Here is a 19,611-nt window from a genome sequence, read left to right as displayed (position 1 = left end):
TATGCCCCACATAGGGTTTAAAAGGCCCGCCGCTACTTCCCTCTCTACGTCCTATGTAGAAAACCTCCTAAGCACCGTGTAGAACCATTTTTGCAATATATATATATATATATATATATATATATATATATATATATATATATATATATATATATATATATATATATAATATAGCCAAGGATGAAAAGTACTTAGGAATCGGGTGATACAACTCTCCCCCACTTGAATCAGATTTCCTCATCGAAGTCCGCTGCTGCAAATAGCTCGGGGTAATGCTCTCTCATCTCCTCCTTAGGTTCTAACGTCCATTCTGAAACCTTCCGGTGTTGCCACTGCACTTTCACCAAATTCACCACTTTGTTGCGCAGGGTCTTTGTCTTTTTGTCAAGAATTATGATCGGTCTCTCTACATAGTTCAGGAGATCATCAATCTAAATGTCATCCAAGGGAACCAATACGGATTCATCGGCTAAACACTTCCATAACTGAGAGACATAGAAAGTGTTGTGGATCTGACTAAGCTCATCAGCCAGATGCATCTGGTATGCAACCTTACCCACCCAGGCGGTAATCCTGAAAGGACCAGTATACTAGGTGTTGGGTTTTGAGCAATCTAACACTTCCTAAGTGTGCATGCAACCCTAATAAACCTTGGATCTATGTTTGTCTAAATACATGCAAAATAATAATTTTCCAAGGTTTATAACCTATCTAACATGGCATGGGGAACATTTCAACATAAAAGAGTTAGAAGAGATTACATACCTTTTGGTGAGTTTGGTTCTAAGGAGTTTGAGGGCCAAGCACCAATAGTGTGAATGCCTCAAATGGAATCACAAACACCACAAACTCTTGGAAAACTTTGAGAGAGTATACACCTTGTATAAAATCGGCCACACACATGCACACACACACTAGTTCACTAGTTTTCTCTTAGGCTCCATTTCATGCTCCATAAGCATGCTTATATAGTGTGCATGGTTAGGGTGAAACCCTAATAACCCATGTCTTTTCCTTTTCCAAGGATCCATGGGTTAAAAGCTCCATGGATCATCCATGGACTTCCACATAAGCCTAGCCCATTAACAAATGAGTATTAGCCCACACTATATAAAACAAATAGCCCATAATTTAATTAGTATTCCTGTTAATCTCTAAATTAATTCATAATTAATTTAAGACTAAAACTAATTAAATAACGTAACTTCATATTAATATATTATAACTCATAATATATTAATAAACATATGTGTATAACTCTCATAAAATTATCCATAATAGTTTGGATGAGATGCAACCCAAATGGACCATGCCGATCGGGTCAAGTATATACCAAATAAGTTATGGACTTAGACACCTTATCCAACAGACTCCCACTTGGATAAGTCTAATAACTATATTTGCCTATAACTTCAGGAACCAACCAACAATCGTAGCTCTCGAAAACTCCCTCGAACAATGAAGACTCTGTCGAACTATGAAGCGCCATTTTAGATAAGTGATCACATAATCCTCTATTCTCATGATATCAGCCGGACAAACACATGGAACTATGTCTTGCTTATTGTCTAGTTGTTGTTTCTCGATTTTCCGATTTGTTTGACGAAGAACTTCACTGAACACATCGGTTTAGTTCTGACCAGGCCTGGTACATGGGTCAACACAAAATCATCGAGGGGCCCAGATATCGCTTCTATTTCTAGAAGGAACAGATAAACTTTGGCTGATATGCTTGTTCTACTACTTATTGAATTGTACACAAAGGCACGTTTTATAACATCAAGTTACTGATGCGTTTACGTGCAATCAATGCACAACCAACTCATAGGTAACAACTCATATCTCTAGGTTTAAAGATTTATATGATGTTATCGTCTCACGATCACTCGAGATAAATTCCATGAAGTGATACAAGTGAGCGTGGGTTTATACCAATACTCATAACTTATGAGTACTCATGAATGTTGCAGCAACCATTGCCATGTCTAAACACCTTTAAGGCATCTACAAACCCAATTCATGACAATCTTGATTCATACCTACTTCCGACGTATGATCGATTGTGGAGGTTTGAATAAATTAATTATCCTGGAAGTCAAAACATGCAAAACTGAAACAATAGTAAATAATTGATAATGATAGTAACACTTTACTCATAAATAAATCACAAATTTTATTCATCATCAAACGTCGATTACATTTTACAAGTTTCAGGAAAACTATCTAATCTGTAAAACTAATATCGTCCCTCAGACCGATGCGTCTCGCATGCTGAAAATGCTTAACCCTCGTCAGTCCCTTCGTAAGGGGATCTGCAGGATTCTCATCCGACGATATCCTCCTTGTCACAAGGAGTCCTTCTTCAATCTTGTGTCTTATGAAGTGATATTTTCTGTCAATGTGTCGGGATCTGCCATGATCTCTTGGTTCCTTGGCTAAGGTAACCGCACTATTTTTGTCACAGAAAATCTCTATAGGTTCCTTAATAGCTGGTTTAACTCCAAGGTCTCCGATGAAGTTCTTTAGCCATATCGCCTCCTTCGCTGCTTCACTCGCTGCTATATACTCTGATTCACAAGTCGAATCAGCCACTATCTCCTGCTTGGAACTCTTCCAAGAAATTACCCCTCCATTTAAGGTAAAGATCCAGCCCGACTGAGAGCGGAAATTATCCCTATCAGTCTGAAAACCAGCATCACTATACCCTAATATTCTCAAGTCATCACTGCCACCAAGGGTAAGGATCCAATCCTTAGTCCTCCGCAGGTACTTGAGAATGTTCTTTACCGCGGTTCAATGAGCCTTGCCAGGGTTCCCCTGATACCTGCTGACCATGCTCAAAGCAAATGCCACATCAGGACGGGTACAAGTCATAACATAGATGATCGAGCCAACTGCGGAAGCATATGGTAATTGGCTCATCTCAGCTATCTCTGCCTCTGTACTCGGACTCTGAGTCTTACTCAGTTTGGTATTGCTTTGGATCGGTAAATCTCCTTTCTTGGAATTCTCCATGTTGAACCTTTTCAACACCTTATCCAAGTAGATACTCTGACTAAGTCCAATTAGTCTTCTACTCCTTTCTCTTAATATCCTTATCCCTAGGATATAGGTAGCCTCCCCTAGGTCCTTCATAGCAAAGCACTTCCCAAGCCAGGACTTAACCTCCTGCAAGGTTGGGATGTCATTTCCTATGAGTAGTATGTCATCCACATACAGTACCAAGAAGCTAACTATACTCCCACTAGCTCTGACATACACGCAAGACTCGTCTTCGCTTCTCAAGAAGCCAAACTCTTTTACCTTCTCATCAAAACAAAGATTCCAGCTACGAGATGCTTGTTTTAATCCATAAATGGATTTCTCAAGCTTGCACACTCTATTAGGGTACTCTGCATTGACAAAACCCTCTGGCTGATTCATGTACACATCCTCAGCCAACTTTCCATTAAGGAAAGCGGTTTTGACATCCATTTTCCATATTTCATAATCATGAAATGCTGCAATGGCTAACACAACCCTAATAGACTTAATCTTTGCTACCGGCGAAAAGGTTTCATCATAATCAACACCTTGAGTTTGAGTAAAACCCTTCGCAACCAGTCGAGCCTTATAAGTATGCACTTTTCCTTCCATGTTTGTCTTCTTTTTGAAGATCCATTTGCACCCGACTGTTTTACGGCCTGGTACATTGTCAACCAAGTTCCAAACTTGATTGTCATACATGGACTGTATCTCGCTGTCCATAGCCTCCTTCCATTTAGCAGACTCCGGGCCTGCCATGGCTTCCTTAACACTGCTAGGTTCATCCAAATTTACTAGTGTACTATCACTAATAAACGTATCACCTTCCGTAGTAATATGAAAACTATAATAAAACGAAGGTGTGTTCCTAACCCATGTGGAACGCCTCGGAAGTACAGACTCGTCAGCTGGATCAACAGGAGTTTCCTCCTCAGGTTGATTGCTAGTGTCTGAGGTTCCTTCACCAATTGATTCTTGAATTTCTTCAAGATCAATCTGCCTCCCACTGTCTCCTTGGCTTATAAATTCTTTCTCGCGAAAGATCCCTCTTCGTGCTACAAAGACCACATTCTCACTGGGTCTGTAGAAGAGGTAACCGAAGGATTTCTGTGGGTAGCCGATGAAAATACACCTTTCACTTCGGGGTTCAAGCTTATCATGAGTTTCGCGCCTCACGAAGACTTCGCAACCCCAAATTTTGATGTGGTCCAAATTGGGAACCTTCCCAGTCCACATCTCATGAGGTGTTTTGGTAACCTTCTTTGTAGGGACTAAATTAAGGATATGGGCGGCAGTCTCTAAGGCATACCCCCAAAAAGAGATTGGTAACGAAACTCGACTCATCATAGAGCGAACCATGTCCAACAAGGTTTGATTACGCCTCTCAGCTACACCATTCAGCTGTGGTGTCCTGGGAGGAGTCAATTGTGAGACAATCCCACACTCCTTAAGGTAGTCAAGGAACTCGGTACTAAGATACTCACCACCTCGATCGGATCGAAGCATCTTAATGTTCCTGCCCAATTGATTTTCTACTTCCTGCTTGAATTCCTTAAACCTTTCAAAGGTTTCGGACTTATTTTTGATTAAGTAGACATACCCATATCTACTAAAATCATCAATAAAAGTCACATAATACCGATTAGCATCCCTTGTGGCGGTTTTGAATGGCCCACATACATCAGTATGTATTAGGTCCAACAAACCTTCACCCCTCTCACAAGTTCCAGTGAAGGGTGATTTTGTCATTTTTCCAAGTAGACAAGATTCACAACTATCATCTGATTTGAGGTCAAATGATTCCAAGACTCCACTCTTTTGGAGTTGGCCTATGCGTTTCTTGTTTACATGTCCAAGACAACAATGCCACAATGATGCTTTATCTAGGCTAGTAGAAGAATCAATATACAACACATTATTTCCTAAGTTGTCCACAATCGACACAGTTTCATACACACCATCACAAGGTAATGCTTTAAAATAAAACACATTATTAAAGAAAGCATTAATACCACCACATTCATTATCAAACGAAAAGGTAAAACCTTGTTTGTACAAAGCATGAAAAGAAATAATATTCCTCGCCATTTCAGACGAGTACACACATTTATTCAAATCTAATTTTAACCCATTATTAAGCAACAAAGTATAAACTCCAATCTTGGAAACAGGTGAAGCCTTCCTATTCCCCATGATTAAGTTTATCTTCCCGTGCTCCACATCCTCACTTCTTCTTAGGCCCTGCAAATCAGAACATATGTGAATACCACATCCTGTATCAAGCACCCAAGAGTTAGAATATGTTGAGTAATTAGACAATATAGTGTAAATACCTGCATAGGTGGGTTTCACTTTCCCATCCTTTAGATCCTGCAAGTACTTAGGGCAGTTTCGCTTCCAGTGTGCCTTTTCATGGCAATAAAAGCATTCAGCATCCTTGGGAATGGCAGAAGGAGTGACAGAACCGTTCTTAGTCTTTGATGAGGAGCCTTCAAGAGACTTTCCCTTAGTACCCTTCGAAGGGTGCTTCCTCTTTTTCCCTTTGCCTTGCCCAATAGCTAAAACAGGGGTAGAAGTTGGAGTAGGAGTAGTAGAGGTAACAACCGCTTTACCCTTAAGACCGGTTTCAGCGGTCTTCAAGAGTCCTTGAAGCTTGCTGAGGGTAACTTCCTCCTTGTTCATATGATATGTCATTCGAAAATGATCATAACAAGAAGGCAAGGAGTGCAAAATGATGTCAATTGCCAACTCCTCGAGGATGTTAACATTCAGCTTCAGGAAACGGTCCACATACCTTTGCATCTTTTGCATGTGGCCCGTGACGGATTCACCATCCTTCATGCGGGTAGTTATTATGGAGGAGATTATTTCATACCGCTCCTGATGAGCACTCTGATGGTACCGGTCTTGGTGCATCTCAAAAGGGTAGAAATCTTCATACGACTTTTGGAGCTCGGCTGTCATCGTGGCCATCATGATACATGCCACCTTAGTAGCATCTCTCTCATGAGTCCTGAATTCAGCGATCTCCTCAGGAGTAGCAGTAGACTCATCAAGTTCTTTTAACTCCTTATCGAGGACATATTCCTTGTCCTCGTAACGAGTAACCATCCTGATGTTCCTAATCCAATCCATGAAGTTGGAACCATCAAATATGACCCTCCCACAAAGATTCATGAGAGAGAAAGAACCAGTTGGGTTAGATCCTGAAGCATTAGTGTTGGAAGACATCTGAAAGAAGAAAGTAAGTTTAGATTAGATATTTAGGATCCTTAATAAGACACCCAAATGTAATATTAAGGCTAGGATCCAATCACAATATATTACACTTAGAAGAGGGATGCCGTAATCTAAGTATCACAATATATTACACTTAGAAGAGGGATGCCGTAATCTAAGTAATAATATATTTGAAAGGTAGGTGAATGACGATTCACCAATTTCCACCATGAAAACGAAATGTTTATTAGGTTTAATTGGATTTGAAATTCCTAGATTCTTTTGAGATTCATTGAACTTTTCAATGGCATGTTTCAATCTCGATTGTGCCCTTCAAGTTTTGTGACTGGGATGCCGAGGATCACAAAACAAGGTGTGAATAACCATGCTAATTCACTTGGTACTCTTAATATTATCACCTAATCAATGTGCCGGTTAACCACACACGCTCCATTGATCTATGACAAACATTAAGTCACCCTTCTTGATCCTTACTAGTCCTAGTTAGTGTGTCGGTTAACCACACACGCTCCACCAATGACTTGGTAAGGTACAAAGTGTGAATTCCATGGACTAGCACCATGTTCACATTTTTCCTAAAATAACTAAGATTGGGAATTAAAAGAGTTTAGTTACTTTATAATATTCATTATACTTTTAATGAGGATTTAAAGTCATTGTTCTACCCGTTCGGCTAACGACCCTCCACCGATCAAACAAGCGGTGGGTGAGAGTATACACCCATTAAGTCGCCATTTTATAGGCAACAACCTTATACCCACCTTATAGACCGGCTTCGTGAATGAGGCCTACTAACGGTAAAACGACTTATTCTTATACATATATATAATAATTAACCATTAATGTTATAAATAGTATAAGGGTTGAATTTTAACTATTAAAACTCTAAGGTTTGGAATTAAAGTTTATTAAAGTGTGTGAAACTTTACAAATTCCAAAACTTGAGGGCAAGTTTTGTAACTTTGCAAAACTCTTCATTTCATAACTTATGAATTAAAGGTTCATAAAAATGAAGACTCTTCATTTTCATGTAACTTATGTGTTTTAAGTGTGTGTTAAATGAAAGTGACCTTTGGTAATCCATAACTTGAGGACAAATTATGGACTCCATTAAAACACATAAATGATAAAGAATTAATCCTAAACAATTCAGCAAATAATTCCTATCATTTTCTAAATTCATAAGAACATGAACATGATCATCAAAAATTCAAGAATTATATGAACACATAAAATCATGGAATTTTGATATATGCTATTGCAAATGGATTAGAACAACCATTACACCAACTAAAATAAGTTTTATAACACCAAAACAGTTTATGGTAATGTTTCTAGTCCATTTCCAGCAGCAAAAGTCGAGAATCTGCACTCTTTCGATCCTACTCGTCGAGTGCATGAACTTACTCGCCGAGTAGGTTGAAGTTTGCCTTGGACTCGTCGAGTCCCCCCAATGGACTCGGCGAGTCCACCATGCTGACAGCAACGATTTCGACTTTTTTCACTATTTTGCATCAAGTATCAAACAAGCAAGCCTAGGCTCTGATACCACTGTTGGGTTTTGAGCAATCTAACACTTCCTAAGTGTGCATGCAACCCTAATAAACCTTGGATCTATGTTTGTCTAAATACATGCAAAATAATAATTTTCCAAGGTTTATAACCTATCTAACATGGCATGGGGAACATTTCAACATAAAATAGTTAGAAGAGATTACATACCTTTTGGTGAGTTTGGTTCTAAGGAGTTTGAGGGCCAAGCACCAATAGTGTGAATGCCTCAAATGGAATCACAAACACCACAAACTCTTGGAAAACTTTGAGAGAGTATACACCTTGTATAAAATCGGCCACACACATGCACACACACACTAGTTCACTAGTTTTCTCTTAGGCTCCATTTCATGCTCCATAAGCATGCTTATATAGTGTGCATGGTTGGGGTGAAACCCTAATAACCCATGTCTTTTCCTTTTCCAAGGATCCATGGGTTAAAAGCTCCATGGATCATCCATGGACTTCCACATAAGCCTAGCCCATTAACAAATGAGTATTAGCCCACACTATATAAAACAAATAGCCCATAATTTAATTAGTATTCCTTTTAATCTCTAAATTAATTCATAATTAATTTAAGACTAAAACTAATTAAATAACGTAACTTCATATTAATATATTATAACTCATAATATATTAATAAACATATGTGTATAACTCTCATAAAATTATCCATAATAGTTTGGATGAGATGCAACCCAAATGGACCATGCCGGTCGGGTCAAGTATATACCAAATAAGTTATGGACTTAGACACCTTATCCAACACTAGGGGCCCAACTTGCCCCGCTTCTAGAATCGAATGACACCTTTCCAAGGTACACCTTCAGAAGCACATAGTCTCCCACCTGAAACTCAAGGTCTAATCGATAATTGTCAGCATAACTTTTTTGGCGACTTTGTGCGGTCTGCAGACGACCTTACACCCGATGAATCAACTTGGTAGTCTTTAGTACTACCTCAGTACTTCCCATAACTTGATGTCCAACCTCGCCCTAACAAATCGAAGTTCGACATCTCCCATAAAGCATCTCGAAGGGTGGTTAATCGATACAGGCAAGGTTGTTATTATTGCAGGAGAACTCAGCTAGTGGAAAATAAGTATCCTAACTCCTGCCAAAATCTAACACACGTGCCCTGAGCATATCTTCAAGCGTCTGAACTGTCTACTCACTATATCCATTGGTCTGGGGGTGGTATGATGTACTAAATGTAGATGAATACCAAACTACTCATGAAATTTCCTCCAAAACCTAGAGGTGAAGCAAACATCGCGATCTGAAACTACCAAAACTGGCACCCCGGGTCGAATCACCACCTCCCTAATGTAGATGACATCCAATTTCTTAGCAGAAATGCTCTCGAAAATATGTATGAAATAAGCACTCTTAGTCAATCTATCCACGATGACCCAAATAGAATTAACCCCACGTGACGTCCTCAACAATTTGTGATACAATCAATAGTGATCTCTTCCCATTTCCACATGGGAATAGGTAATGCTTGCATCTTATCGTGGGGTATCTGATGTTTGGCCTTAACTTTCCAGCAAATCAAACACCGTTCCACAAACCATGCCACCTCCCTTTTCATATAGGGCCACCAATAATCCAAACCCAAGTCATTGTACATCTTCGTGGCTCTCGGATGTATTGTAAAATTCGAATTTTGTGCCTCTTCCAATAATGTCTGCCTAACCCCGCCAACAACCGGGACCCAAACCATGCCACACTGAGTCAATAACCCACCACTATCCCTGGTAAACAATGGATTTTGACCCCTAATCCTCTATTCCTTCCAATTTTCCCTCTTCAACCCCTATACGTGCGTCTTCTTGATTAATTCCAACAATGGTAAGACAATAACCATCCTCAAACATATATTTCCAATAGGTGTACTTACTGCCTTGCAGCTAAAGGCATTAGCCACAACATTGGCCTTCCCAAGGTTATACAAAATCTCACAGTCATAATACTTCACCACACCTAACCACCTCCGCCGCCTCATATTCAGATTCGACTGGCCCATCAGATATCTCAGGCTCTAATGGTCAGGGTAAAATAGTGCACCTAAAACCATACAAGAAAAGTGTCTATATATCTTGAGGGCAACAACCATAGCCCCCAACTCCAAATTAGGTGTAGAGTAATTCTCCTCACGAGGCTTCAGCTGCCTCGAAGTGTAACCAATCACGTGACCTCTGAGTATGAGTACAAATCCCAATCTTGATATAGACGCATCATAATAAGCCCCAAAATCATTCATGCCCTCAGGAAGAGTGAGAATCGGGGCCTCACATAATCTCTATCTCAGTGTCTCAAAGCCTGCTTTTTGATCGGTCCCCCAACAAAAAGTGACATTCTTCTTCGTTGGATGGGTGGATAAACCTCCGATAATAACCCGCTAGACCAAGAAAAATCTAAATCCTAGATGGCGTCCTCGGAACCTACTACCTCATCATCGCCTCAATATTGTTCGGATCGACCACTATACCGTTTTGGTTGATGATGTGCCCAAATAATTGTACCTCACATAACCAGAACTCGCATTTGGAGAATTTGGCATAAAACTGTTCCCTCCTCTGGGTCTTCAAACCTCTTGCAAGTGCTCCTCGTGCTACTCCTTGGTCTTAGACTAGACCAGAATATCATCGATAAACACAATCACTGACCGATCCAATATCGATATGCATATTCGATTCATGAGATTCATGAACATTGTCGGTGCATTAGTGAGCATGAGTGGCATCACCACGAATTTGTAATGACCATAACAAGTTTGGAAGGTCTTCTTTAGCACATCCTCCTCTCTGACCCTCATCTGATGATAATTGGACCGTAAATAAATCTTAAAGAACCAAGATGCACCCTGAAGTTGGTCAAATAAGTCATCAAACCTCTAGAGTGGGTAACGTTTATTCACTATTAGCTTATTTAACTCTCGATAGTAAGTACACATCCTATGTGAACCGTCCTTCTTTTTCATGAACAGGATCGGTGCTCCCCATGGCGAACTACTTGGTCTGATAAACCACTTTGTCTAGCAGCTCCAGATATGGTGCTTTGACTATCAAAGCCGCATCGGGAACTAAATCAATCTGGAAATCAACCTACCTCTCGGGAGGCACTCCAGGCGAATCTTCAAAAAAACACATCAGGAAAATCCTGAAGAATGGGTACCTCACTTAAAGTCGTCGTGCCCCCATCTCAAGTATCCGCCACATAGGCCAAAAATCCAGAAGAACCCTGCTGAGGGTATCTCCTAGCACTCGCTACTAAACAGACAGTCGGTCCACGATGAGCTCCCTCGCCATGAATAACCAGTTCACCCCCGCTTAGGGTATAAACTCTCATTAACTGGTGCTCATAGTCTATCATGGACACATTAGGACCCAACCAATCCATCCCTATGATAACCTTCTACCCTATCAAAGGATACGAAACCAAATCAATAGAATATCTCTTGCTGAACATGTTCTGAACACACCCTCGAATCACTCACTAAACGTTTATCAACAATATCTACCTCCAATGGACAATCCCAAAACTTGTGAGCATCGCCTAAACCTATTGTTAAGCGCAAAAGATACAAAAGATCGGGTAGCACCTGAATCGAATAGGACATGAGCTATCATACCATTGACTAAGAAAGTCCCTATACACAATCAGATGAAACATAAGCATAGATAAAGTAAACAATATAGGATAATTGAAGGAAACATACCAGTGACCACATCAGGTACTACCCGCATATTCTCGGCCATAAACCGGAACACCCTTCTCCTCACCACAGGTGCCTCTGCCTTGTCCTGGTAGCCATCTGTGATCCTCAAAGTGTTTGATATAGGCACTGTCATTGCTCCTCCTAACAATCTAGGGCACTCGGCCTTCTAATGGCCCATTTAATTGCAATGGAAGCAAATATGATTCAATATATGGGGATAGTGTCAACTCATGTGACCAGTCTTGTCGCACCTATAACAACCCACACCACTGACTCGACATACCTCATCATGCGGTTTCTCATACTTGCCGCATCGACTATGACTCTGTTGGCCTCTAGATCGAGATTCAAACACCTTGGGCATTTTCTCGGAACCCTCCTCTAACTGAACCTAAGATGGCTTTCGCTTCTTAGTATTCACCAAATCAATTTCCTATTCCCAGACCCTCGATATCATATCCTCTAGGGTTTTACAACCCGGTGGACTCACAAAATCATGGATGTCATCTCTCAATATGTCATGATATCTTGTTTTCTTCATCTCCTCATCCACCACATACTAAAGGACCAACAAAGCTCTCTCCCAGAACTTGGCGGTGATCTCCTCCACAGTCTCAATAGTCTGACGAAGGTACTGGAACTCCCTCACCAGCTGCAGCACCTCAATTGCCAGTGAAAACTTAGCTCGAAATCTCAACATAAAATCATCCAATGTCATGGTTGACACACCCTCAGATACCACAATGTGACTAACCTCCTCCTACCAGTCGCAAGCTCGATCCCTCAGAAGGCAGGATGAAAACCCTACCTTCGACCCCTCAGGGTAAAAGCTCGTTGTCTATGAATTCTCCATGTCAGTGATCCATCAACGCTAGCAATTAGGTCCTTAGCCCCAAAGAACTTTGAGGCTCCACAAGCCTTAAACTACCTAAATGAGAGAGTCTGTGCCATTAATTGTCTAACCGTAATCTCATCCCGAAAGGCCCTGATACGCTCATCCAAAAGCTTTATGATGCCGTCCTTGATGGTACCGAAGATAACCGGGGTGGCCTCCATAATACCATGATTAATCTCTGATGTGATAAACTCGCACAACCGCTCATCGATCGATTCTGCACCAGAACCAGAAGCTCCTCCTCGAGTGGCTACCATATAGAAACACAAAAATTCAAACGGTTAGATTAAACTTGAGGGAATTCTCACTCATCAAGTTCCTTAGAATCTTCGAGACAGTCCTTGAATCAAGTACAGATCCTATGATTTCAGTGGTATAGGCCTAATACTACCTTTTACACCTATCTATACTTTTCTCAAGAACCACTTGAATTCTTTAAGTCACCCTTACTAAAACCAAAACACAATCACTATGCTAAGCAACATACGTATCCCACTATGACACTCCCTACGATCTCTTAGGAATCGTCGACTCATCGGCCTTTGCAATACTAGGAACCTCTACCAACACCGTTGGTTGCCATATGCATGCAAATGATACACAAAATGGGACCATATAGACTGTCAAATAAATGATTATATCCTAAGCCCACAACCAAACAAGGAACAGAAAATAAGGTCAAATCAATCATTCTAGGGCTATGTGATCCTAATTGTATATAATTTTTAAAGCATACAGTTAGCAATTAACTAAGCTGATATCCAATCCAAGCAATACATAACATCCCATCCTCCTAGGCTATAAGGCATGACGCAAATCAAGAAATTCTCGCATATAATTCTGAAAGTATCCTTAGCCCTACTATAGCATACGATTCACATATCAAGAACACTAGTCATAATACTTTGGTATGGGTATTTTAGGAATCACTTACTTGAGCTCGAATGATTGCACACATCTCACCCTTTTGTTTTTCTTAGTAAAACATTTTTAGAAAACTCATTTTTCTTTTGAAAGATTGTCATTTCCTCAATTGGAGTTCCGACATACTTGTGAGTGTGCCAAAATCTCTCAAACCAATGCTCTACTACCAACTTGTAACATACTACAAAGTAATGATAAAAAATTTCATTTTTAAAAACACCAAATCCTTACATCGGGTGTCTCGAAATCAACCACAATACAGTGTATCAAAATAATTAGAGTAAAATAGTCATAAATGTGGAATCATGATGGAGATGTTGCGCAATCACACCGGGCCCTTCCTTTTCGAACTTGTAACACTCAAAAATCACAAGAAATTTAAAAAGTTTAAACCAACCCAAATTTATAAATTGTTTACAATCATTGTTTTCAAAACATTTTCAAACATCAGAGTCTCCCAAAATCATAAGTCATAAATAAGAGGATGTGTACGGTCACACCTTCCATATCCCGCGGTCATCCGAAGTACCTGAAACATAACCCAAAATTGTAAGCCAATGCTTATTGAGTTCCCCTAAACTACCAACACATAAGTAGATAACATATACAATAACATGTACTGGGTCTATAGCTAAAAGACTGGATTACCCCTGAGCCTACAACATAAATCTAGCTTGCCGTCAGGGCCCACAACTTATGTCTGGCTTGCTCCCTGACCAAATCAGTCATCAGATTGATTTATCCTTAAGCCCTCAGTACGAGTTTGGCATACCACCTGATCCTTAGCTCGTATCTGGAATGCTCTTGAGCCCTCAGTATATGTCTGGTATGCCCCACCCGACCCTCAACTCATAACTAGAATGCTCCACGGTTTGTTGGCTACTGCACGAAGCAATATGACCTCAACCTAACACAATATGTTGACATATAATAGATAACAACATATACAGACAAAAATACAGATAGAATCACAGGTTGTCTTACAGATCTACCAGACAGCATATCGACAACGAGCATAATGGGTCGGCCTTGGTGCCTTCGAGCTATAAGTACAGTGAGGAAGGACTCACCTTACAGACTAAATAGTAGTTGATGAGGTCCAAAATCTGAATCTCAGCTCTAACTGTCACCTATCCAACCAAATGACCAATTACCATCAAAATCCAAAAATACCCAAAATACCATTAAGTCAAACGTGGTCAAAGTCAAAGTCAAAATGGTCAAACCAACTGAGTCAACCCAACTGTGTCATCTCAGAATGAGTACGCGGGGTGTACTCCAAAGGCACGTTGGGTGTACTCGTATGTTGACCACCATCGGGGTGGTTGACCTCATACGCTGGCGTACTCCAAGTACGCAGAGCGTACTCCCAGTTGCTCCAAAAACTCATTAAGTGCTTAATGGCTTAAGCACTCACGCCCATGTTATAGATCCATGGCTAAAATACCCTCAACAGTCATAAAGTTTCCAACTTTATGACTTTGCATGCCCATTAAGAGCTTAACTCAACTTCTTAATCCATTAAGACCTACTAAATGATGTGTGGAACAAAACCAACCATTTAAAACCCATTTTCATGACTTAAGACCCCTCCTAGGGTCAGAAAGGACAACTTAATGGATCGATAACATGCTTTGAGCTTGAAACACCACATTTAGGACAAAAGAACCTAAAACTAAGCCCAAAACAAGATCTATTAGAAACTAAACCAAGTTTAGAACTTGATACCTCAAAATGGTGCCAAAAGGTAGTGTGATCCTAGATATAGAGAGCTTCACTCCTTCAAGGTGGTCTACTCTTCCCTCCTTGTTTTTCTTCAAAAGCACAAAACATATGCACTCAAGCTTAGAAATGCTTCACAAGAGGGATTAAGGTTGCAAAAACATTTCAAGAGGGTGGAGGCTTGTGAGGAGAAGGAAAATGAGGCTATAATGGAGTTAAATATGAGTCAAACCCTAAAAAATAGGGTTTTCATGCCTGGCACATATGCATGGCATACTCCCCAACCTTCCCAAATTACGAAAATGCCACTAGGGCTTCCAATGCACACTTCCTTCTACTTAGGGACAAATATGCAATATAATTCAATTATAGGGTTAAAATTAGAAGTACCTTATCATCGGTATGTTACAGAACTGGAAGTGCCTAAAAAATTTAAACCACAAAACCATAAGCATGAACCTTAATGAGTTCCCCTAAATACCACATACCATACATATAACTATCATAGGCTACCCTCATGGTATTGTCCCTGGAATGCAATGGGCTACTCCCAGGGTCTTACAACCAAATGACATGGGCTACCCCATGGTATTTCCTTGAAATGTCATAGGCTACCCTATGGTCTAACATCCAAGTATCATGGGCTACCCCCATGGTCTTTCATGCAATTGTCATGTACTACCCCCATGGTCTTTCATATAAATGTCACGGGCTACCCTCGGGGTCATCCATGTAAGTATCATAAAGACACCTAGCATTCTACACAATCTAGTGGGCCAACATTAGTTACTTTGAACCACAAGTACATTGAGAAGACTCACCAAAATTGATAGCCAGGTTAAACTCACACTCAAGTTGCAACTACAAAGGCTCCTCACACTAAACATAACCAGAACAAACCCTAATGAGCAAGTAAGGTAGCATCCTACTCAACGGGTCCAAAAGCCGATGCTAATCCTTATTTAGGCAAAAGACCAGTTTTCCCTTCCAAGACCCCAATCCCTCATAATTGGCCAAGGTTCAAACTTGTGAAAATTCAATAGTCAACATTCCGTTGACTTATGCCTTGCGTGGTGGTATGTCATGTGTACTTAGAGTACATCCTGTGTACTTAAAGTACACCCTATGTACTATGATGTAAAGCCATTTCCATTTTTAGATCTTAATCCATAAAGACCAAGCATCTATTACTCAGATCTTGTCCTAATAAATGTATGAAGGATAAAGTAACTAACTTTATGCATTTTCATGACTTAATGGATCTCAAGACTAAACCCTAGTTTCATAACATCCTCTAATGACCTCAAACCCCTGCATGGGTGAAAAATAACCATCAACATCCTATTTTTATGCCATAAGATCCTCGGAACAAACAAGAAATGATAACCTTAAGCTCTGGAGTAGCTCATACTCACAAGACTCAAGGTTATAGGAAAAAAAGGGCATGGAAATCTATTATCTAAAGAGGTTTAGCACATGAATCAACAAGCTACAAGCTTTTTACCTCCTAGAGTTGAGAAACAAATTGTAGATACTAGATCCTCAAGCTTTAGCTTCAATAATATTCAAGCTTGGACCTCTCATTCTTCAAGATGCACCAAAAAGACACTCAAAAAGCTCAAAAAAATATCACAAGGGATTAAGGTTTCAAAAAGATTGCTTGGGAGAGTGAAGGCTAATTATGGGTAGGACCTCAAGGGAGTTAAGGTCTTTAAATAGGGTCTCAAACCTAAAAATTAGGGTTTTGAATCAACGCAACTACGTGTTACGTACACAAGGGTACACCTCGCATAAGGTTTAAAAGGTCCGCCCCCACTTCCCTCTCCATGCCCTGCGTAGAAAACCTCCTATGCACCATGTAGGACCATTTTTGAAAAAAAAAAGTATACTTTAGCCAAGGATGAAAAGTACCTAGGAATCAGGTGTTACATATAATTTGAAGATGCTCTTATTTTTGTCCTAAGAACTTCATATAGGTTCAGTTACCATTTCGATAGTGTGGTTTACCACTTTTTTATAGGCCGATCTCACGGTAAAGAAACCAATATTCAAAAGATTTTTAACAATATAAATTTTAAATATAACAATTCTAGGATGTTTGATATATTAATATAAACAATTACATTTAGGTAGAAGTTTATTTACAGTCTTTCAATTACCAAAATGTGCCCCCTAAATTTTCCCATATACATACATAAATGTGTACATGAACTAGCTTATAAACTTGAAAGAACATGTACCACCTAAACAACAACAAACAGTTGCATTTACATGAATTTATTAATAATAAATGATCATCGTTACACCATCCTAATAGTAGTGAAAATTATATGGATTATATCATGTTTCAACCACTTGAAAAAACCGCATCAAGGCTAGAATATCATGAAAGTCTTAAGACACATCTTTGGTTGACTAGTCTATCTTGTTTCAACCACTTGAAAATATCGCACCAAGGCTAGAATATCATGAAAGTCTAAAGACACATCTTTCGTTGAATTATCTATTTATTTTGTCAGGAAAAGAGTTGGTAAGCTACAAGATGCCTAAACCAAACATTGGTATCCATAGGTATATTTACATTTTTTATATTATTATGCATCATATATATGATTTAACTAATAAGGTGTTGTTCATATATAGGTATGTGTTCTTGCTTTTTAAACAGAACAGAAGACAAACAGTGAGTTGTCCGTCTTCTAGGGACAGATTCAACACGAGAATGTTTGCTCAAGAAAATGAACTCGGTTTGCCTGTTGGTGCCATCTTCTTTAACTGTCAAAGAGAAACTGCTGCTAGAAGACGTTAATTATCGTCGGTTAAATGGTTGAATAAAAAAAGAGAAATAAAGATAATGCTAGTTATTCCTTCTCTCATTGCTTAACTCATTATGAACCAAGAACATTATCATTTTGTGTGTGTGTATTAATGTGATTTCTGATAACATTTGCTTCATTTAATAAGCAGGTGGATAAGTCAGTTTTTTTAATATTTGATTATTTTCAAGTGACCGAGTTTTCTAATCATAATATTCGTATAGAAAAATTTAATTATTCTAAGAAAGTCTCCAAATAATTGTAGTGAAAACATGATTCACTGTTTATGTCACTTGTTGGGAAATAGGACTATGAGACTTATTTTTCCAATTGTAGTTTCTCTTCTTTGGTTGAGTTTTTTGTTAACTATTTAGTTTTTTCAATTATAGTAGGTAGGCGATCGAGTACTTTTAACTGATCTCTTACAAAATATGCTTAGGCTACTAGGTGTAGGTCAGTTAAGGTTGTCGAGGTTCAAGCTTTTGGATATTTTGTGAGAGGTAAGTTAATAAAAGAGTTAGGGCTTCTAGCCCAACAATATAAGTGTTTTTCTTCCTCTTTGAGATCGAGGGTTAACTCTTGTTTGAAGCATAAGATGAAATTAAAAATAGTTTAGTAGTATATTAGATTTATTGTTCAAAAAACAAAATAAGTTATATTAGATCATTGGAGCATTTATTTCATTTATGTTTTGAAATATATAATTATTAAGTTGATATGGAATTATGCTATTATTTATTTAATGTAATTTTCTTTATGAATAGTAGGATTAGTGGTTAGGGGTTAATAACAGTTAAAACTTATAAACACAAACTTGGTTGAATCATTTATGTAGGACCCAAAAGGGAACAATTGATTGCAAGCATTATTATTTCCATATCTCTAACCACATACTATTTCTTTTACCTATATTGCATTTATACTCAATATATATTAATTTTGAGAATTTAATGAAGAAACAACTAGTTGGTTAAAGCTTTTTCAGTCACTTAGTAGATCAATCAAATACAGACCCATTAAAATCTTAATCTTATAGCCCACTAAATTCAATATCCTTATAGCCTATTAAGGCATTAGTTCTCTCCTAGTCCTCAACATTTAGAATACAACCAGCAAACCAAGTATTTTTTTTAAGTTTCTAAAATCAAAATTGTGATGTACCTAGGATGTAGCCATGTATGATCATCTTTTGTATTATTATTATTGAACAATTTGACAAAATTAATTTCCCATCATGAACAATCTATTTACTATTGATAGATTAGTTCATTTTATTATTTTTACAAAGAAACCTCTCTACAATAACCTACTCTACTCTCTCCTAAATCTACTCTCACAAAAGATGATCAAGAATCGCTAAATTTACAGGTTACAAAATGAAACCCTAGAACACACTAATCAACGACAGAGAAAGGAAGCAAATATATTTGTGTATGAGTTGTTAATGAGCTACAATAGATAGAGCTCACAATATATATGATTCGAAATAATGGACTATCCAAGACCTCGACTCAACTCGCAAGCTTATGCTCACATTACTTGCAATACCTACAACTAACAGCAAACGAACATAAATAACCCAAAACCTAAAATTATTAAATAAACAATAAATTAATCAACAAGTGAAACAATATCGATTTTAGTTTGATAAGAATGAGTATATTCAACACCTCCCCTTAAAAAAATAAAAAACCTAAGTAACAGCTTGAA

General features: G+C 38.7%; 1 protein-coding gene across 1 annotated transcript in view; it reads left to right on the top strand.

Annotated features, from left to right (window-relative positions):
- Window positions 1–18,108, top strand: part of LOC145036216 (CEN-like protein 2) — a 46,686-nt gene extending 28,578 nt beyond the window's left edge. The window contains exons 4-5 of the mRNA XM_078984679.1: window positions 17,605–17,656; window positions 17,729–18,108. Coding sequence (XP_078840805.1) covers window positions 17,605–17,656; window positions 17,729–17,894 — 218 coding nt within the window. The 3' untranslated portion in view covers window positions 17,895–18,108. The remainder of the gene's footprint in view (window positions 1–17,604; window positions 17,657–17,728) is intronic.
- The last annotated feature ends 1,503 nt before the right edge of the window (window positions 18,109–19,611 follow it).

The sequence above is a fragment of the Lactuca saligna genome, chromosome 1 (assembly GCF_052625555.1).
Source record: "Lactuca saligna cultivar CGN05327 chromosome 1, ASM5262555v1, whole genome shotgun sequence".
In the NCBI taxonomy this organism is placed as follows: domain Eukaryota; kingdom Viridiplantae; phylum Streptophyta; class Magnoliopsida; order Asterales; family Asteraceae; genus Lactuca; species Lactuca saligna.
This window is presented reverse-complemented; position numbering and strand designations above follow the sequence as displayed.